The following is a 21,893-nucleotide window of genomic DNA, read 5'->3' on the forward strand; positions in this document are numbered from 1 at the left end:
GATTCTTTACATCCTCAGAATTTATTGGTATTAAATTTGACTGTAATAACCTCTTCAGTCCATGTGGTGGCGTCACGCTCATCAAGCCGGCGCTAAACAAAGCGTTTATTTACTGCGGTGGATCAGATACCGGCGGCGTCCTGCTCGTCACGCTCAGAGTTTTCCGGCCGGAGCTGGAGGGTTCCTGTGTGTGGGGCTGCAGGAACTAACTGTACATTTGCATGGGCTGAGAACATTTGCTTAGGTGGAAAAGTGCTGCTGCGTCCATCCACTCAACCCGACAGCTCTGGGATGAACTGGAAGGTCTACTGTGAGCCAGGACTGTGTCTGACCTTACATGAATCCTCCAGGATGTTGGGGAAAGTCTTTGCTCAGTCATGAAGGATGTAACAGGAAGTGTAGAGGTTTAAAACTGGCTCATGATCACGTGTCCACATAGTTTTGATCCCATTTTCATGAATTTTAAAGTGCAAAAAGTTAAACACGAGATAATTAATAAACTATGTTTAAAAAAGTATATATATATTATTACATTCTACTTTTTTACCCCAGATGCCCTTATTTGGTGCACCAGTCCTGGTGTATCAGGGCCTGGGACCTGCACTAAGAGTGCACTGATGAGTGCTAGTGCACCTCACAATTACTAGACTGTTTCGCGCCCCCCCCCCCCCCACTAACCCTAACCCTAACCCTAACCCCCCCCCCTGCAGCACTGGGATTCGAACCCTGTAACCCGGATCCCGACAGCACGAGTGCCTTTTACTTTCTACCTGAAGAACCTATAAAATAAAACCGTCCAAGAGTTTGTTGAAATCCACCCCCGTCCTCGTGACGTCATTTTTTGATGAGGTAATAGACGGTAACTATGGCGACGGAGAGTACGATGAGGATGGCGGTGACCAGGATGAGCACCCGGCACAGGCGGATCTTCAGCAGCTGGCCGAAGAAGGAGTCGGCAGCGGGCTCCGCCCCCTCGGCGCGGGGGTCCTCGGGCGTGCCCACGTCCAGGCTCCGGCCCTGGTGGTTGGTGGTCAGGGCGGCGGGCGAGCGCTTCACCTGTAGCCGGCCCTTGCTGCGGTTGAAGCGGATGCTGTAGACGTGCTGCATGGCCTCGGGGAGGCAGGACAGCACGGTGGCGTCCGTGGCCAGCTTGGGCAGGCCGAGCGAGGGCAGCGGCGTGTACGCCCGGCACAGCGGGCACTGCAGGCTCTCGGGCTGCGCCGACTTCACGTTCATCCGCGCCAGGCACTCCAGGCAGAAGGTGTGGCGGCACTCCAGCATCTTGGGCGTGTTGAAGACGTTGTTGAACTGGGAGAAGCACACGGCGCACTCCAGATCCGGGAGGTCCTCGTCGTCCGGGGAGGGCGCGGCGCAGGGCGAGGGGTCGGCGGGGCGGTTAGGGGAGGGTTCCATAACCTGGACTTTCAGGACTGGCTGGTTTCTGCAGGAGCAGCGTGGAACATCTGAGGATCTCCTCCAGACACCGCTGGTCTACAAACAAGAAGACTGGGTTATACATCACAGGAACACAGTCAGTACATGTATACCCGCCTATCAATAACAAAAGTATTGGGACACCCCTTCTAATCTGTTTCAGCCACAACAGTTGCTAACAGGTGTAATAAATCAGTGACGTAAAGGAAATGATATGCTTCCAACTTGGCAACAACAGTTTAGGGAAGGTCCTAATGAAGAAAAGCTCAGCCTGCACAGAGCCCTGACCTCAGCCTCACTCAACAGCTCTGAGATGAACCGGAACATCTACTGGGAATCAGCGCCCAGCCATACAGATGCTGCCGTATTTTGACTGAACAGGTACAAATTCCCACAGACACACTTCAGAACGGCTGTTGTTCTAGCTGAAAGGTCACACAGACGTCGCTCTGTTTGTTTCTGAAACGTGGCGTCCGTATACTTTTGGCTGCATGGTGTTTATGTAAATGTCAGCCTTTAAACAGCAGCATCCCGAGGCCATGCAAAGCAGCTCGGCCTGTGTGGAAAATGTTTCGTTTTGTTTTCAGACTGACCCCTTTTCCACTCCCAAACCCTGTGTTACAAATCCCTCGTTTACTCGCACCACCATTATCACCATCACCGTCACCACCGTCACCACCATCATCACCGTCACCGTCATCACCCTGGCTGAGGAGAGCAGGCTGGTAAACGAGACCGGCTGGTATAAAGAGGATTGATTTCTGCAGCCCTGCAGGATTTAATTCCACTTGTTTTGATCCTTAACGTCAAATTAAAGCAGCGCTCTGAAGTCTGAGGCTCCGGGGTTCCACCGAACCACAGCGAGAGTCGTGATCTACTCACAGTTACAGTCTGCTCACATGTCATCATGATTGTGTTTAGAAAGTCTTTATTCAGACAGGTGAAGCCTAGCAGTTAAGGTACTGGACTAGTAATCGAAAGGTCACTGGTTCAAGCCCCACCACGCCCAGGTTACCACTGTTGGGCCCTTGAGCAAGGCCCTTAACCCTGAATTGTTAAGGCTGTATACTGTCACAGTACTGTAAGTCACTTTGGATAGAATCCTCCGCTAAATGCTGAGAATGTAAATGTAGAATCCAGCAGCGCCCTAATATTCTAGCCCACCACTGCTGAGACCTGTGCTGCCAGCCTGCCAGGCATCTACACAGACATGATTGGCTACACCTAGCAGGTGACTGAATCCCAGTGGAACCAAACCCACCAGTGGATGGAAATCAAACAGAAAAGCATCATGTGATGATACAGAGAAAATACATTCAGAACTTTAAACTCCTCAGCTGTGCTACCAGCCAGCCAGGCATCTACACAGACATGACTGGCTACACCTAGTGCGTGACTGAATCCCTGGCATGGTTTGCCCTGTCCAGGATATTCTAACCTGACCTGATGTGATGGTGCAGAGCTTCACTCACCCGGATCTACTGCAGGTTCCTCAGCTGTGCTACCAGCCCGTCACCCAGCGTGGGGGTCAAACCGTGTTCCAGCATCTCAGGAAGCTTCTCCACACCGGCGTCTCCACTGTGGACGTTCACCTGCACCGTTCAGGTGTTCCGACGTTCTGCAGCTCCTCTGTACTGAGCACGGCGATGCTGGTGCTGCTGGGATTTGCATACTGAAATAACATGCACCAGGAAACACACACACACACACCGGCAGAAAGGTGGAGTGTGTGTGTGGGCAACAACGTGCTCACAAATAATAATAATAATAATAATATAAATAATAATATAATCCTAGAACCCGACCAGCATGATCCGCGCCTCACTGCTCTATCAGGAGCTCAGGTTAGAACCCTGGACTCTGGGGCTGTGGGGCCACTGTAGTGCCCGTATCACCCATCACACTCCATCCACTCCATCACTGCCAACCCCAACCCAACATGTCTGCACGATCAAACAGCATCAGTACCAGGAATCAGGAACAGTGGGACACGCCCGGTTCCAGGGTCCTTACTAATCACCCCAAAAGTAGCTCCACCCCCCCAGACCTGCACCAGCACCCCTCTGACCCACCACACAGACTCACCACGAGGCTTTAACAGGTTTTAGCTTTTATTTGAGATCATTTGCATAATGTTTAATAATGGTATAAATCTCATAATGAACACAATTGAATGACCAGTGCTGGTGACGTCTCTGTGCCCATATAAACTGAGCTGAGAAGGGTTGAGGTCGTATCCACTGGACTGGGAGCAGTGGGGCGTGTGCTCGACTCCCTCCAGTGTTTGGTCACAGTTTTGCATAATCAGGTGAGGAACACGAGGCAGAGGAAAACATCTCTCCTGGTCCTCATCACCCACTGTGGATCTGCAGACTGTCAGTGAGAGTCAGGACAGTCAGTAGAGTCACTAGAGTCAGCAGTGCCAGTAATTTAGTAGAGTCAGTAGTGTCAGGACAGTCAGTAGTGGCAGTAGAATCATTAAAGTGAGTAGTACTGTAAGTAGAGTCAGTAGTGTTAGTAAAGGCAGCAGAGTCCGTACTGTCAATAGAGTCAGTACTCAGTAGTGCTAGTACAGCTAGTAGAGTCAGTAATGCCAGTAGTAACAGTAATGTCTGTAATCAGTAGAGTCAGTACTGGGTAGTGTCAGTACAGCTAGTAAGAGTCAGTAGAGTCAATAGTATCAGTAGTGTTAGCAGAGTAATTAGAGTCAGTGTTGTCAGTAGAGTCAGTACTCAATAGTGCCAGTATAGTCAGTATAGTCAGTACAGTCAGTAGTGTTAGTAGAGTCAGTAGTGGCAGTGGTAACAGTAATGTCTGTAATCAGTAGAGTCAGTACTGTCAGTAGTCAGTACAGCTAGTAGAGTCAGTAGTGTTAGCAGAGTCGGTAGTATCATTAATGTTAGTAGAGTAATTAGAGTTAGTAGTGTTAGTAGATTCAGTAGTGTTAGTGGTAATAGTAATGTCTGTAACCAGCAGTATCAGTAGTGTTAGGCAGCGTGTTAGCGGTTAGCAGCGGCGGCGGCGGTGCTGGTTAAAAGCGTGCCACCTCCCTGAGGCCGGGCACGGCGCCCTGTGCCACCTGCAGCTGGTGAAGGCCTGAGTTAAAGCTGGCACACAGCAGAGTGCTGGAGTCACACGGGGCCACACACACCAACGGCCCCGAACCGTCCAGGGTCAAAGTGAGTACACACACTGCAGAGAGAAAACACACACACACACACACACACACACACACACCAGTTCATATACTGGGAGAGCTGTGTGTGAGTGTGTGTGTGTGTGTGTGTGTGTGTGTGTGTAGTACCCGCTGTGTTCTGATCCCAGATCTTCACTGATTGGTCGTATGAGGACGTGGTGATGAGTGATGCTGACCCCACGCTGGGCGGGAGGAAGACGGAGCAGGCGGTGGTCTGGTGATGCCCGCGGTACTCCAGAACCCTACAGCCGGGCTGCCTGAGGTCCCACAGCTACACACACACACGTACACACACACACACACGTACACACACGTACACACACGTACACACACATACACACACACGTACACACACATACACACACACGTACACACACTGTACATGAACGTTTACAAACACATGACGACAAATCAAAAGATCTGAGATTATTATCAGGAATCAAACCTACACTCACACACACACTCACACACACACACACACACACACGTACACACACACTTGTGTTCTGACCGTGGTCTCAGCGCCGTGGCCCCCGAAGCCGTTGCTGCTGGACAGCAGGTGGTTTTGGTTCATGCTGACATCACAGTGGGTCTGGATGTACTGCTTAGCTGGAAACGTGTTCGTCACCTGCCACGCCCTGCTGTCCCACACTCTGTAACACACACACACACACACACACACACACACACACACACACACACACACACACACACACACACACACTGACTCAGGCTCTGGTGTCCACATACTTTTGGCCATATTTACATTTACATTTATCCAAAGTGACGAACAGTACTGTGGCTGTATACTGTTTAAGCAATTGAGGGTTAAGCTCAACCTGGCGGTGGTGGGGCTTGAACCAGCAACCTTCTGATTACTAGTCCAGCACCTTAACCGCTAGATTACAGCTGTGTATGGTGTAGATTCACGGCTGATTAAATGAATCCTCATCCAATCAGAGTGGAGGGTGAGGACCACGCCCCGGTGTCAGCAGCAGCTCACCTGACGGTTTTATCTTCTGATGTCTGGACCACTGATGTTCCTCCAGGAACCCAGCACAGGTGAGTCACCTGAGAGACAAAGAGAGAGAGAGAGAGTGCAAACACACCTTCTGCATGAGGTCATGATCACTGTACAGCCAAAAGTACTGTATGTGGACAGCTTATTTAATGTATACACACGGCTGTTATTATTATGCAGACACGCCTCCTACATGGCTGTCGTTCTGGGAAGCTTTTAACAGGAATTTGGGAGAGGGTGGGAGAGAAACTCTAGAAGCTTCTGGAACATGGTGACACTCTCCACAGTCGAGCGAGCTTTAAAGCTGAGGTGATTACAGCCTGCTTGACTGTGGACGGTGACACAGACGGTAGAAGGGAATGGTTTTAGACAGTAACGGACAGCACGTGCTTCCTTCTGTATTACTACAGAGCGCTGGCTGGTGCTGGAGGATTGTGGGTAATGCGCTTCGTGAGGCGTGGCGCCCTCACCAGGTTGCGTGAGATGGTGTTTCTCTGTAACCGCTTCCCGGTCTCGATGTCCCACAGACACATGGAGTTGTCACGGGAACCGGTGCACAGCTTCGACCCGTCTGAAACACACACACACACACACACACAGCGCAATCATAACAGGGGGTGTCCACAAACTTTTGGCCATGTAGTGTTATAACACGGTAATAAACCACGCCTCCCTCTGTAGGGTCTATCAGTATGGTAGAGACTGTCCTCACAGATCAGGAGAAGCATGGGCGGTGCTGAACGTACCGCAGAGCTCAGCTCAATTAATCATAGAGGAATAGAGGACGTGTGAAACTACAGCCACACTTCCTAGGTCAGTCCACTGCTAGGAACTAGAAGAGGAGCTGGGTGAAGTGGCTGCAGAAGCTCTGTAGCTGCCAATCAGATCACAAAGCAACTGAGCAAGAGAAGTAAGGGCCTCGCTCAGGGGCCCAACAGTGGCAACTTGGTGAGGGCGGGGCTTAAACCAGCGTCTTTCTGATTACTAGTCTTGTACCTCATCAGCTAGGCAAGGTGAAACGTTTCAGTGAACGCAACAAGCCACCGCACAACAACACCGTCACCACTGTGAAATACGGTGGTGGTAGCATCGTGTGTGTGTGTGTAGGTACCTGGACTCACAGCGACCCCGTTCACCACCAGCTCGTGTCCGCAGAAGGACTGGACAGGGTTCGAACCTCCAGTAAAATCCCACATGAGCACCGATTTATCCCGGGAGGCGCTGAAGATCCACGTACTGCCTGTGAAACACGCCAACTACACACACACACACACACACAAGTACAAACATACACACACACACATGGGTTATGCTTATTATCGCCATCCGCTGGCCACATAACGCCAACACTGATTGGAGAAAAGTGCAGGTTAGTACACGCCCCCTCTGCACCACTTCTTATCACCTGACAGTGTTGGGTTTCCACGCAGAGACCCGCATCGCATACGGAGAGACATGCTAAGCTCCATGTGAGGAGACGCCACCGCCCGTCCCTCCATCAAACGTTACAGTAACACAGTAAAATCTTTAGGGCGTAAGTATGTGGACATTCTGAACAGCTGTAACATGTTATGAAGGTTAATAAGCAGACGTACCTTGGTGATCTCCTTACTGTGGCCATGGAAAGATCTACAGAGCTTCCCTGCTCTCCAGTCGTATACAACCACCGCCTGGACAAAACACACACACACACACACACACACACACACATTACTGGACATCCAACACACACTTCCACACACACACTGCAGCAGGGCTTCTCCATCTGTGGTGGGAGGAACACTGATGGTACATGAACCTCCTCCAGGAGCTCCTTCATACGTGACCCACTTCATGAACACACTTTAAGACCTCCAGTAGAGTCCCGCCGGGCTCACTGGTCAGGTCAGGAGCTTCACGAACACAACAGGCCGTGTCTGAGGGAGGACAGGACGGGATGGAAGCTGAATGGCATTCATGATGCTGCGACTCCTACTGTCAGGCTGATGCACCTCAGCCAGCGAGGGTGTCGGGCAACAGGTCATGAAGACAATGCAAAATAAACGCGCTGCTCACCTGGTCACCTCCACCTGACACACAGAGGTCAGAGGTCAGCGAGGTCACACAGTTAACGGCGTCCGAGTGGGCGGGTTCATACTGCACCACCTGAGGTAGAGGTGTAGACTCCGCCCCCTCTCTGGCCCTGCACAGGTGACAATAACAGGATCAGAATCACACACACACACACACACTGTCGGCGTGTATAGCTTCTACAGGTACAGGAATCTTGACCAGGTGTGGGACCTGTAGAGGTCAGATCGGCGCCGGAGCTTGCTCTGGAGTTTACCCATGCTGGAGCGTCCTGCACCTCACCGAACTTCAGCCAACATGGTGGAGCCCTCACACACCTCCGTCCTGCAATCACACACATCAAAGCACTGCTTAAAATACTGGTACTGGAGAACCTACCAAACACCTCATTTAGACATGTTCACACCCCCATACACACCTACCGGCTGCTGGCTATTTTAAATGTGAGTGTGTGTGAGAGTGTGTGTGTGTGTGTGTGTGTGTGTGATCTGATTACGCAGCAGCAGGAGGGACCTGAATCCTATTAGCAGTGTTACGTCCTCAGAGCTTTAGAAGACGTGAGGTGTAAGACGGAGCTCCTGCAGGGATGATCAAGGGTTAGAGGCCTCACTCAGGGGCCCAACACTGGCAAACTGGCAGAAAACCTGAGTTTTTAAACTCCGTGTCCACTCACTGTCCACTCTATTAGACACTCCTACCTAGTCGCTCCACCTTGTAGATGTAAAGTCAGAGACGATCGCTCATCTATTGCTGCTGTTTGAGTCGCTCATCTTCTAGACCTTCATCAGTGGTCACAGGACGCTGCCCACGGGGCGCTGTTGGCTGGATATTTTTGGTTGGTGGACGATTCTCAGTCCAGCAGTGACAGTGAGGTGTTTAAAAACTCCAGCAGTGCTGCTGTGTCTGATCCACTCATACCAGCACAACACACACTAACACACCACCACCATGTCAGTGTCACTGCAGTGCTGAGAATCATCCACCACCTAAATAATACCTGCTCTGTGGTGGTCCTGACCATTGAAGAACAGGGTGAAAGGGGGTAACAAAGCATGTAGAGAAACAGATGGACTACAGTCAGTAATTGTAGAACTACAAAGTGCTTCTATATGGTAAGTGGTTTTAATGTTATGGCTGATCAGTGTAAATATAAACTTTATAAATATTACACACAGTTACTTGTGTGTTGTTGTTGTCTGATTGTAAAGCCTCAGTGATTGTTTATGCAGCTTCAGGTGTAAATATATATAATCTATAACTATAAACGTGTTATTGATCTGTAAGTATAAATATTATATAGATTTATAAGTGTAGTGTCACTACCAATATTCTATAGATGTATGAAGATAACAACAATAACAATAATAATAATAATGATAATAATAATGATAATAATGTAGCTGTAATTTCCGGTATAATAATAATAATAATAATAATAAATCAGACTCTATATAAACACTGTGCTATGCTGTGAGCTGTTAGCATGGCTCTGTTAGCCGGTTATAATCAGATTAGTAGCGGTGCTGAATGAACGGATGAATTTACCTGCTGACGGTGATGCTGCAGTGATAAACACACAGGTGTTACAGGTGTAGATGATATAAATAGATGTGAACTGAATGTCCGGAGTTGAGCAGCTTCTCCCTGCAGGGTCCACGCTGCTCACCAAAGCTTCCCGTTGCCTGGTGACCGGAGATCACGTGATTGTAGCCTGGGGGGCGGGGAGATGGCGATACGTCACACTGACGTCAGCACCGTATTTAACCGTTCAGCTTTATTATGATAAAGTATATGAGCATAAGTATGTGGACACCTGAGCATGAGTGTTAATATACAGCTATAACAGCTTCACCATGAGATTCTGGAGTGTGTCTGTGGGGAATCTGTGCCCATTTGGTTAAAAGAGCACTTGGATGATAAGGCCTGGCTTACAATCTTACCGTACTGTGACAGTATACTGTCTAAGCACTTGAGGGTTAAGGGCCTTGCTCAAGGGCCCAACAGTGGCAACCTAGCAGTGGTGGGGCTTGAACCAGCAACCTTTGGATCACTAGTCCAGTACCTTAACCGCTAGGCTACAGCTGCCCTTGTAGTAGAGTGGGTTGTGTGCAGATCCTCAACATCAACAACATCAAACAACATCAAACCAGGTCTTTATTGTCCACTATATGTCATGCTGGTACCAGAAAGGGCCTTCCCTAAACTGCTGCCTCAAAGCAGGAAGCATAAGAACCTACACCTGATAAATAGGATGTGTCCACATACTTTTGGTCATGTAATACACATACAGCAGCTTAGATAAAGGTAGAGGTGTAGAATGTTTGTAGCATGTTCTTTTTGCTCATTACTGACAGCTTCTGACTTCTCTGTGCCCATATAAATAGAGCTGGAACTTCAAAGAGTACATGGAACAGTGGTCTCCAGCCAGGGTTGAAAAGAAAACCCAAACCTGTCACTTCACGCTGAGAGGAAACGTGTCAGGATGGTCAGAAGTAAATAAAGAACCACACAATAACAAAACCGATCTGCTAGGATGCATGAGGGAGTCTGTACACAGCCGAGCAAGCTTCATCTCCCAACACACTGCTCCAAAGTCAGAACCTTCAACCTTGCTGAAGATGTCGATAGAGAGGAAGCAGGAGCAGGAGGTTCTCCAAGCCTGTGGCAGTGTGAAGCTTGCTCGACTGTGTACAATGTCCAGATTAACGTGATCATTAAACTTTTATTATTTATAAAACATTTATTTATTTATTAAGTTGCTCAGATCCAGTCACTGCTCTGATGTGTGGATGAAGATGAGGTTGAAGGTTCGGACGTGGCCCTCAGCCAGGTTTGAAGTACCTGAGCAGGCCGGAGTTTGGGGAGGGTCTGCTCACACCCCTCCTGACCTGGGCGCTGGTGCGTTTGGTTGTATTTCTGGAGGAGATCTTGAGTGCGGGTTTGCTCTGCCTCCACTCCGTCCGCAGTTCTCTCTGGACCTCTGGGGGGAGCTGTGAGAACACCGTGGGATCTACGTCAGGAGGAACGTCCGGACCTTCTGCAGCTGCACTAGCACCCGTACCCTCGGTGTTCGCAGGGCCGGTGTCGCTCGGAGCTGCAGCGTCTCCGGTTTGGAAGCTGCTCATGAGCTCGGTCTGGATGTGTTCTGGCAGGGATCTGAAGACCTCGGGGTCGATGTGAGGTGGGAGTCTGGAACACGCCGGTTCTCCTGAGGTGCCGGATGGATCTGAGGGTTCAGGAACGAGCTTCTCTGAGGGTTTGGTTTGGGACTTCTTGGTGAAAAATGACGATGATGATGATGGTTCTTCGTTCTTCTGGTTGTTCTGTTCACCACACACAGCTCCTGACTGTGAGGACGTGGATAGAACGCTGTGCACACTGAGACCTGAGGAACCCTCCTGAAATAAAAACACACTCAGGGTGAGGAACGCTTGTTCAGGAGCTTCTAGAACCTCAGATCTTCTGTTCAGAAATGTGTGTGTGTATGAGCGTGTGTGTGTGTGTGTGTGTATAAGTGTGTGTGTCTCACCTGTCCTGCAGCCGTTGGTTTCTGAGTGAAGAAGGAACTGATGTGGTTCCTCCCCTGGTTCCTGGGCTGCAGGTTGGTGAAACACACGTTCAGCAGGGTGAGGTGGAACGGCTCGCTCACCTTCACCAGCTTGTGGAAGAGCTTTATCGCTATGGAAACCAGCTGAGGTACCGCCTCGCCACGCCCTGAGGTGAAGGACAGAGAACGTGTGGAGGATGCGGAGGTTACTGGTACGTTATGAATCCTGTGTGGTGGTTGCTATGGTTACTGGTCCTGGTCTAGGTGATGCTGGGTTCACAGTGAGTGAGAAATGATACACGAATTATAAACAAAAAAGCTGCTCAGCACTGAGTTTAGCTACAATCACACTGCATGTAAAAGTCCAGCTTCAATTTCCTCAAGTTCATCTGCTGAGATGTTCTGTTCAGTGTGTGTGTGTGTGTGTGTGTGTGTGTGTGTGTGTGTGTGAGTGCAAGGTGTATGTGAGGTGTGTGTGTGTGTGTGTGTGTGTGTGTGTGTGTGTGTGAGTGTGTGTGTGTGTGTGTGTGTGAGTGTGTGTACCCTGTATGATCCTGGACGCAGTGCTGTGGGGTATGGGACACTGGCGGCTCTCTCTGCTGAACCAGCGGTGATTCACTGCGGTGCTTCGCCTCAACGTGAGTCTCAGAGTGTGAGGTAACCTGCCGTCCTTATACATCCTGCACACACACACACACACACACACACACACACACACCACACACACACACACACACACACACACACACAGAGTCAGGTTTCATCTATGATGTCGAGTCTACAGCTTAAACAAGAGGATTTTACAGAGCAGTAACAGAAACCGTGCTGAGGATTTTCATCAGTAACTAAGGGGATTTGTGTCAGTGTCGTTATCAGACAATAAGAAACAGGTGCAGGTGAGTGTGGAGTGTAAACACAGTCTGATTCAGACAGTGAGGTTTGAATCTCTCTCACCTCTCAGTCAGACTGCTCAGCAGCTCTGTGATCTTACTCTCCACTTCACTCAGGTTGGAGATCTTCCTAAACGAGTCCTCATCACTCAGGGACTGAAACCACACACACACACACACACACACACACACACACACACACACACACACACACACACACACACACACACACCATCATCATCATGGTGTTACCAGAGATGGTGTTACTGTTATCTGTGGTGGTGTTACTTATACTGGTGTTACCTATGGAGCTGGTGTTCTCAGTGATACTGTTACCTATAGATGTTGAATCAGTGGAGGTATTACCTGTGTTGGTGTTACCTGTAGATTTTTAATCAGTGGTTGTGTTCCCTGTATATATATACTGTATACAGTGCCTTGCAAAAGTATTCAGCCCCCTTGAACTTTTCAACCTTTTGCCACATTTCAGGCTTCAAACATAACGATATGAAATTGTAATTTTTTGTGAAGAATCAACAACAAGTGGGACACAATCGTGAAGTGGAACGAAATTTATTGGATATTTTAAACTTTTTTTAGAAATAAAAAACTAAAAAGTGGGGCGTGCAATATTATTCAGCCCCTTTACTTTCAGTGCAGCAAACTCACTCCAGAAGTTCAGTGAGGATCTCTGAATGATCCAATGTTGACCTAAATGACTGATGGTGATAAATAGAATCCACCTGTGTGTAATCAAGTCTCCGTATAAATGCACCTGCTCTGTGACAGTCTCAGAGTTCTGTTTAAAGCGCAGAGAGCATCATGAAGACCAAGGAACACACCAGGTAGGTCCGAGATACTGTTGTGGAGAAGTTTAAAGCCGAATTTGGATACAAAAAGATTTCCCAAGCTTTAAACATCTCAAGGAGCACTGTGCAAGCGATCATATTGAAATGGAAGGAGTATCAGACCACTGCAAATCTACCAAGACCCGGCCGTCCCTCTAAACTTTCAGCTCAAACAAGGAGAAGACTGATCAGAGATGCAGCCAAGAGGCCCATGATCACTCTGAATGAACTGCAGAGATCTACAGCTGAGGTGGGAGACTCTGTCCATAGGACACAATCAGTCGTACACTGCACAAATCTGGCCTTTATGGAAGAGTGGCAAGAAGAAAGCCATTTCTCAAAGATATCTATAAAAAGTCACCTGGGAGACACACCAAACATGTGGAAGAAGGTGCTCTGGTCAGATGAAACCAAAATCGAACTTTTTGGCCACAATGCAAAACGTTATGTTTGGCGTAAAAGCAACACAGCTCATCACCCTGAACACACCATCCCCACTGTCAAACATGGTGGTGGCAGCATCATGGTTTGGGCCTGCTTTTCTTCAGCAGGGACAGGGAAGATGGTTAAAATTGATGGGAAGATGGATGGAGCCAAATACAGGACCATTCTGGAAGAAAACCTGTTGCAGTCTGCAAAAGACCTGAGACTGGGACGGAGATTTATCTTCCAACAAGACAATGATCCAAAACATAAAGCAAAATCTACAATGGAATGGTTCACAAATAAACGTATCCAGGTGTTAGAATGGCCAAGTCAAAGTCCAGACCTGAATCCCATCGAGAATCTGTGGAAAGAGCTGAAAACTGCTGTTCACAAACGCTCTCCATCCAACCTCACTGAGCTCGAGCTGTTTTGCAAGGAAGAATGGGCAAAAATTTCAGTATCTCGATGTGCAAAACTGATAGAGACATACCCCAAGCGACTTGCAGCTGTAATCGCAGCAAAAGGTGGCGCTACAAAGTATTAACGCAAGGGGGCTGAATAATATTGCACGCCCCACTTTTCAGTTCTTTATTTCTAAAAAAAGTTTAAAATATCCAATAAATTTCGTTCCACTTCACGATTGTGTCCCACTTGTTGTTGATTCTTCACAAAAAATTACAATTTCATATCGTTATGTTTGAAGCCTGAAATGTGGCAAAAGGTTGAAAAGTTCAAGGGGGCTGAATACTTTTGCAAGGCACTGTATATGAGCTGGTGTTATTGTGGTGGTGGTGGTGTTACCTGTGCTGGTATTACATGAGTAGGTGTTACCTGTGCTGGTGTTACCTGTGCTGGTGTTACTTATAATGGTGTTACCTGTGCTGCCGTAACCTGCAGTGGAGGATTACCTGTGGGGGGCCGGCGGGGGTAACAGGTGAGGGATCGACCCCGCAGGCCAGACTCTGTATCCTCTTGGCACCGGCTTCTCCAAACTCCCGAATCAGCGCTGGAAGAGGGTGGAGCTGCAGATCCCTCACACTGACCACGCCCAGTTCCTTCAGCTTCTGACCCGTCCTGTACCCGATACCTGTCTCACACACACACACACACACACACACACACACACACACACAGTCAGACCCGATACACACCCTGAGGTGTAACTACAGTATCAGTACGGTGTTACCTGGTACCCTGCACGGTCCGCTCAGGCTCCCCATCAGGTCTGGGACGCTGTGGGGCAGGAGCGCACTCTGCTGGTTGGGTTTGAACGTCCCCGACACCAGTTTAGCCAGGAGCTTACTGTGGGCCACGCCAGCGCAGGAGGTCAGACCCAGTCTGGAGTGGAGCGCCCCCCTCAACTCAGCCGCTATCACCGACCCCACAGCCAGAGTCACGTGGTCCTGTACGGGAACGTCCCAGGCTGAGGAGACACCACACCACACCACACCACACCACACCACACCACACCCCACCACACCCCACCACACCTCACAATCAGGCTTTATATAATAATAATAATAAAGGTTATCAGTGCTGGACGTAACTCACCATCATGTCCGTACACGTGACCCACGAAGGACAGATCTGACGTGTTTATGTGCTTCATCCTGCTCTCCACCATCTCCGTAACGTCCACAAAGTTCTCATCAAAGCCCAGACGCTCCACCAGGGGGGTGTAGGACATCAGCAGATCTTAATCCAGGTACAGATACAGGGTTACTGACCAGGCCTGACCTGACTTGGGTCATGTGATCCAAAAATCCTGCTCAGGTGTGTGAGGGGACGTACCCGTGACCCTGTACGAGGTCTCTCTGTAGTGGGTGAGATCTTCTCCATTCACCAGTACCAGCTGAGGACATTTCTCCAGAGCGTCCTTCACCAGCATCAGCTTGGTCACGCCCAGCTCCCTGGCTACGTAGTTACTCGTCACGATGATGTACTTCTGCTGCACACCTGAACGAGGGCAGAGTTAATCACACAGGGAGCGCGACAATACACATCTGGAGAAACGTGGTTGATCAAATGAAATGTGATGGTGGTGGCACCACACACCAGAATAATTATTAAACAAATATGGTCGCATTATCACATTTACATCCCAGGATTTGGTTTGGGACGCAGCCAGAAAAGTGCTCACACACAACACCCAGACGTCCTCACCTAAGGGTTTGGAGCGCAGGGCTGGATTTCGGATCATCTCCACCTGAGCGTAGAAGCAGTCCAGGTCAAAATGAAGGATCACTCTCTGCTTCTGGTTCTCCACAAACCCAGTCGTGACGTCTACAACAACAACACAACAGAACCCAAAAGAACATGAGAGCTGCAGCCCGGTCCACCAAGCACCTCTGGAGTCTTCTAGTGTTAAATGTTTGTGGTTTACACATGCTTTCTTCAAAACATCAACCACAGCTTCAATCTGAGAGCATTATGCTCTTTTGGACTCCTTCTGAGGTCTAGAAGAAACCCGGGTCTGCCTGGATGGGTGGATGTACCCAAGAACCACCAAGAAACGGGTCTTTCATGAACTGTACACTGTCAAGCAAGCTTTACAACACAGTGGCTTCAGAAATGCATCAGTAATGAATCAGGAAGCCATGATACAAAGTCCAGTGACATTATAGCATCAGATACAGCAACAGATCCATCATCTGAGCTACTGTCTGTATATTTATGACCCAGAGGATTTTTAGAATCCTCACATTAAACTTATTAAAGCTGATTATCTTCTATTGAAGTGTATTTGAACTTTTTGACATTAATTATATATAAATATGTAGTGTGTGTAGATCTTACAGACTCATTTAATCAGAACAACTTTATTTACAGATAAAATAAATGTAGTTTTTAATAATCAGAATCAGACGTCTGTGTGAAAGTGTGATATTATTAAACATTTATACCGGTATCCATCGCCCCCCACGCACTGTCCTCCTCCTCCTCATCTGGATCCATCTTAAAAATATAGAAATATATAGAGTTATAAATGAAATTCAGGCTGAAAGAAACCACTCCACTAACTGTTTACAAACTGCAGCGGTCCGCTTCAGCCAGCGCATGCGCACTTCTGATCCTGCTCATGTGCGTTTCAAATCGATTAAACAAACTCAAGTTCAATCCTGTATTTATTTATTTATTCATTATTATCTCCCACGTTCTCATCCTGGTCAGGGTCACGGTATATCCAGCACCTAGACTTTCCCCTTCTTTGCACCCAGTTTAGATATGCCTGATTCCCCTGAGCACCCTGGCGACGTCTATCTGTCACCCAATGCGCCTCCTGACAGAGAAAAGCATCTCAGCAGGTCTGAAGGACCAGGCTGCTCCTGGTGTTCCTCCAGCGCTCGTGTAGGCACCTCAACCAGACCGTCGGAGTCGCATCAATGCAGCATGTATGGAGGCGATGCCCCGTTCAGTGTCGCCTTCTTCAGACCCTGTGTGTCCAGTGGACATGGTGGTCAACCAGCATGGTACACTGCTGCGCCGCCGAGTAGTTAGTCTGGCTATGGTGGCACCACTTTACCAACTTTGCCACCACGTCTGGATCTTGTCTTAATTCTTTCCTTGTTTATGAATCAGTATTTTTGTATTAAATTGACGTACACTGTTGTTTTATTCTTTGAAATAATTGTTGATCAGTGATTTTTAAAATAAAAAGTTCTTTAATTTGTAATTTTGGGTAGAAATAAAGCACATGTTCACACCATTACAGCTGAGGTGCTTTATGGAAAGTCGTTAAGTCTACAGGAAAGATCGATTTAACACACACACACCAATTCAGTTGTGTTTGGCGCCACCTGTTTGTCTGGAGGAAAATCGCACATCAGTATCAAATCAGACAATACAGAGTAATCGATTTATATATGTATTTAAATTAAATAAATAAATCAGTCCAAACGTATTTATTAAAAGTATAAACACGCTATTTTACTGAAGTCTGAAATGATTTGCAGTTGTGATGAGCCGGTTTAATCAGGACTTTTCTTTTGCTCGGTGTATTGTTCGGTGTGTGTGTGTGTGTGTGTGTGTGTGTGTGTGTGTGTGTGTGTGATCGGACTTCCCCTCCGGTGTAGTTTCATTTCGGTTTCAGGTTGAATAGATCAGATCTGCGCTGCTCGATACGATCTAATATCTGATCTGTACCGGCGTTACGATTATCGATCAGAGTTACCGTGAGAGTCACGTGGTTTAGAGAGACACGTGCGGTTCTGATCTGATCTGATAGGTTTGATTGGTGATCGGATTAGACTGAGGTCAGGGATGAATTTGGGGCGGGTGGTGAAACTGGTGTGTGGGGTGGCCGGAGGGTCGGCGGTGCTGGTGTGGGGGGGAGGATTATTACCGGACCAGCAGAAGGAGGGTCTGAGGATCAAACCTACAGTGCTGCATGCTGCCACACCCTCATACACCTCCAGCAGCTGGGATTCGAACTGGGATAAGTAGGTGTCCATACATCAGGGGTGTCCAGGGTTATGTTCCCAGACACCAGGTGCACCTTGATGGTAGGTGGTGTATCTCATGAGGGTTGATGTTCCTCCTCTGTCTCCAGGCGTGAGCCGACCTCCATGATCAAACGGAGAGGGAGCACGGGCGAGGAGAACGGCTCGGACGTGGAGAGCACCAAACCCACGGCGACCCGCCACATCTTCCTCATCCGACACTCCCAGTACAACCTGAGCGGCAACGGAGACCACGAGAAGATCCTCACCCCGCTAGGTACGCTGGGACATGTTCTCCATCCAGAGTGCTGCTTCAGTTCAGTGTCAGATCAGGAAATGGAGCTGCTGTCGTCTCCGAGTTCCTCTATTCAGTAGTGTGTGTGTGTGTGTGTGTGTGTGTGTGTGTGTGTGTGTGTGCAGGCCGTGAGCAGGCGGAGTTTACAGGTCAGAGGTTGGCGGCTCTCGGGCTGAAGTACGGCGTTCTGATTCACTCCAGCATGTCCAGAGCTAAAGAGTCCGCCAACATCATCAGCAAACATCTACCAGGTACCAGCATCACGCTCACACTCGTACCTACAGCCACAGAGGTACCAATCCACCTGCTGCAGTGCTACAGTGTGTGTGTGTGTGTGTGTGTGTGTGTGTGTGTGTGTGTGTGTGTGTGTGTGTGTGTGTGTGTGTGTTACAGGGGTGGAGATGGTGAGCTGTGATCTGCTGAGAGAGGGAGCTCCTATAGAACCTGTTCCTCCTGTCGGCCACTGGAAACCTGAAGCTGTGGTCAGTGCTCACACACTCCTCACGGACCTCACACACTCCTCACACACTGCTTATAGACCACACACACTTCTTATGGACCACACACTCTCCTCACACACTCCACACACACTCCACACACACTCCTCACACACTTCTTATGGACCACACACTCTCCTCACACACTCCACACACACTTCTTATGGACCACACACACTCCTCACACTCTCCTCACACACTTCTTATGCAGCACACACACCTTACACACTGTACCTGGATTTTGATGTGACATTACGGTACCAGCTCAGAGAGACCACACCCCTCAGTAAAAACAACCCAAAAATGAACTCCTGAGGAGCTTCTCCCCTCGTACACCCTTGATCCTGACCCTCTGTGTCATGTGCTGAAGGAGACCAGCCTCACACATCTCACAACCCTTCTCCACAGAATCAGTGTGGACCTGAAGGTTCTGCTGTTCTGCTGGAGATGCTCACTCATGCTGTATAATGAGGAGAAAATACAAAGTGATGGACACCAATCCCAGCATCCTGTCCATCATCCAACCTGCTCCCACGTCCTCAACATCACTCTGTACTTTCATACCATTAAATATAATCAATCAGGATCACATGATCTGATCACAGGCCAGCGGTTCTGAAGCCGGTTCTGATGTGAACGAGGTACCGTGTGTGTGTGTGTGTGTGTGTATGATCTCTGTGTGTGTGACGCTCTCAGCAGTACCACGAGGACGGCGCTCGGATCGAGGCAGCGTTCCGCCGCTACATCCACCGAGCTGATCCCAAACAGAAGGAGGACAGCTACGAGATCATCGTCTGTCATGCTAACGTCATCCGCTATTTTGTGTGCAGGTGTGTGTGTGTGTGTGTGTGTGTGTGTGTGTGTGTGTGTGTGTGGTAACAAATGACTCTGAATTGAATAAAAATGATTCAGAGGATTTATTACTTTACATTTGTTAATGTCGATTCATTTACTGATTCGTTTGGGTGTTAATTCTGATTCAGTTGGGATTCAGGTCTGAGTTGTTGTTTTTTTTGTTCTGAATCGAATCGTTTAACTTCATTCAGAATCAAATTTGTAATTATTTTGATTCAGTTCTGATCTGGTTTAGATTAATTTATGAATTATTTAGTTTAGTTTATTTGTTCATTTTTATTTAGTTCAGGTCTGATTCGTTTCTATTGATTTGACTCCAAATGGAACGTGAATCAGAAACAGTTCAGAACAGAATCAAGTCAATCTGAATCAGGATCAGTTCTAAAAGCTCAAATCTGATCCAGCTCTTTCTACTCATTTGATTCATGTCTGATTCAGTGATTCATTCGTGACTCTGTGTTGCCTAAATGACAAATAATAACAATCATTTGCACTTGAACATTCAGTCCTGCTGTAGCTGACTGTGTGTGTGTGTGTGTGTGTGTGTGTGTGTGTGCGTGCGTGTGTGTGTTACAGGGCTCTACAGTTCCCTCCCGAGGGGTGGCTGCGTTTGGGCCTCAATAACGGCAGCATCACGTGGCTCACCATCCGTCCGAGCGGCAGGGTGGGACTGCGGGCGATGGGCGACTCGGGATTCATGCCACCTGATAAAGTCACCCGCACCTAATACACCCGACCCGCTTCAGAACCAGAACCAGAACCGTCCAATCAGAACCGAATCACAGTCACACGTCCACTAAAATAAGAAGAAGCACCAGCGTCCTTATATATCATGATTCAGTTCTGATCTGATTTTGTTTACATTCAGATACGATTCATGATTCGTGATTCTGACTCACTCGAGTCATTAGGATTTGGTTCTGAACCACGTGAGTTTAGATCTTTCTCACGACTTACATGGTTCAGAGTCAGTTTTGAAGAGTCAGTTATGATCTGACTGATTTGATTCTGATTTGATTCTGATTCAACATGGAACCTGTTTTTGGTTGATGAGGCTCTGACCTCCTCTCTGATCCGGTTGTGACTCTGATTCACGTTCACTCTGGCTGTATCTGTAACCTGATCTGTTTATGATTCATTTATATTTAGTTGTTTTTTTTCTGATTCTATTGAACCAGTTTGGAATTGAATTGGATTCTGGTTCTGATTCGGAACACTGAGCAGGTCCGGCTGCAGAACTCCCATCAGTAACAGTCAGAAACGTTTAGCTAATGTGATGATTGATGTGTATGCTGATCTGATCATGGCTCTGAGCGTTTCTGGCTTTCTGGTGATGTTCTCAGTCGGTGGTTCCTGCGCTTTAACTCCTGAAGTGTCTTCACGGTGTGTTTGGTGTGTACGGTGTGTTTGGTGTGTACGGTGTGTTGGGTGTGTACGGTGTGTTTGGTGTGTACGGTGTGTTGGGTGTGTACGGTGTAGGTGTGGCGATGTTTTTGGGCACTATGTTTGTATTCTGGAGTATTTTGGTCTCGTTGGTGAAGCTGGATCAGATCTGAAGCTGCTTCCTGATGCTTCACTCCGTTATCTGGACCTGCTGATGAGACGATGGGACGTTCATCCTGCTGTAAAGCTCTGATCAGGGTCTACGTGCGTCCTGAGCCCAGTTTCTGTTTGATGTAAAAACTCCCAGAAGCCTTTAGGTGGAGGTCTGTCCGTTTCTCATCTCAGTACTTGAAGCACCAGTTCATCCCAGCATCAGGACCAGCGACCTCAGCCTCTTCTGTCCTCCTCACATGTGCACCACGTGGACAAAAGTATTGGGACGCCTCCCATAAAATCATGCCATGTCAAAGCCAGTTTGCATTAATGTACATTAAGCCCCCCAAGGCTACAACCTTCATTTCTATGTGATTTTGGAAGGTGCCTGTGGGAACCTGTGCCCATTTAGCCACCCAGTTCATTCCAAAGGTGTTGAACTGAAGGTGAAAGGTCAGGACCTCCAAACCAAACTCAAGTCAATCGAGCAGCACCTTTAACGACCTGGCACAGTCATGCTGGAACAGGAAAGGTCCTTCCCTAAACTGTTGCACAAACCTGGAGCCATGTGTTATTGTATAGAATCAGTGGTGGGTGTGACTGAAACACCTGAATTCTGAAAGGCGTCCCGATACTTTAGTCCACATGGTGCAGCGTCCACATTGTTGTGTCATAATTGATGGACGTTTAATGATTTCACTGATACCAGCACATGAAGAGATCAGAATGATTGGGACAGTGTGTGTGTGTACAGCATGAACAGCAGCAGAAGTTTGTGGACGCTCTCTGATCACGATGTTTTTTTATTGTGAGAAATAAATCTGTTCATCTTCAGAACT

The 21,893-nt window shown here is 48.2% G+C and overlaps 4 protein-coding genes across 5 annotated transcripts; 1 reads left to right on the forward strand and 3 right to left on the reverse strand.

Moving 5' to 3' along the window:
• Positions 1–719: 719 nt before the first annotated feature.
• LOC134335588 (RING finger protein 223) lies at positions 720–2,962 on the reverse strand. Its single transcript, XM_063018150.1, has 2 exons — positions 2,907–2,962; positions 720–1,491 (listed from the first exon to the last, which is right to left on the reverse strand). Exon 2 carries the CDS (start codon positions 1,411–1,413, stop codon positions 835–837), a length of 579 nt encoding a protein of 192 aa, XP_062874220.1. The 5' UTR covers positions 1,414–1,491; positions 2,907–2,962; the 3' UTR covers positions 720–834.
• A 565-nt stretch (positions 2,963–3,527) lies between these two features.
• wdr31 (WD repeat domain 31) lies at positions 3,528–9,394 on the reverse strand. Its single transcript, XM_063017739.1, has 10 exons — positions 9,267–9,394; positions 7,923–8,045; positions 7,707–7,833; positions 7,247–7,321; positions 6,763–6,907; positions 6,122–6,222; positions 5,634–5,701; positions 5,142–5,283; positions 4,739–4,901; positions 3,528–4,626 (listed from the first exon to the last, which is right to left on the reverse strand). The coding sequence occupies exons 2-10, from the start codon at positions 7,979–7,981 to the stop codon at positions 4,466–4,468; spliced, it is 1,041 nt and encodes a 346-aa protein (XP_062873809.1). The 5' UTR covers positions 7,982–8,045; positions 9,267–9,394; the 3' UTR covers positions 3,528–4,465.
• Positions 9,395–10,441: 1,047 nt separating this feature from the next.
• On the reverse strand, positions 10,442–16,472 carry poli (polymerase (DNA directed) iota). The gene is made up of 10 exons (XM_063017740.1): positions 16,336–16,472; positions 15,596–15,715; positions 15,224–15,388; positions 14,984–15,127; positions 14,619–14,855; positions 14,341–14,519; positions 12,223–12,314; positions 11,812–11,948; positions 11,251–11,435; positions 10,442–11,119 (listed from the first exon to the last, which is right to left on the reverse strand). Exons 1-10 carry the CDS (start codon positions 16,385–16,387, stop codon positions 10,544–10,546), a joined length of 1,887 nt encoding a protein of 628 aa, XP_062873810.1. The 5' UTR covers positions 16,388–16,472; the 3' UTR covers positions 10,442–10,543.
• Positions 16,473–17,688: 1,216 nt separating this feature from the next.
• On the forward strand, positions 17,689–21,891 carry pgam5 (PGAM family member 5, serine/threonine protein phosphatase, mitochondrial). Of its 2 annotated transcripts, none has more exons than XM_063017692.1 (6): positions 17,689–17,871; positions 17,982–18,148; positions 18,292–18,417; positions 18,560–18,648; positions 19,360–19,493; positions 20,095–21,891. In XM_063017692.1, exons 1-6 carry the CDS (start codon positions 17,693–17,695, stop codon positions 20,243–20,245), a joined length of 846 nt encoding a protein of 281 aa, XP_062873762.1. In that variant the 5' UTR covers positions 17,689–17,692; the 3' UTR covers positions 20,246–21,891. The 2 variants fall into 2 exon arrangements, with proteins under 2 accessions (XP_062873762.1, XP_062873763.1); XM_063017693.1 differs by having other exon boundaries at positions 19,363–19,493.
• Positions 21,892–21,893: the final 2 nt, after the last annotated feature.

This window comes from Trichomycterus rosablanca, chromosome 21 (genome assembly GCF_030014385.1).
Source record: "Trichomycterus rosablanca isolate fTriRos1 chromosome 21, fTriRos1.hap1, whole genome shotgun sequence".
NCBI lineage: Eukaryota > Metazoa > Chordata > Actinopteri > Siluriformes > Trichomycteridae > Trichomycterus > Trichomycterus rosablanca.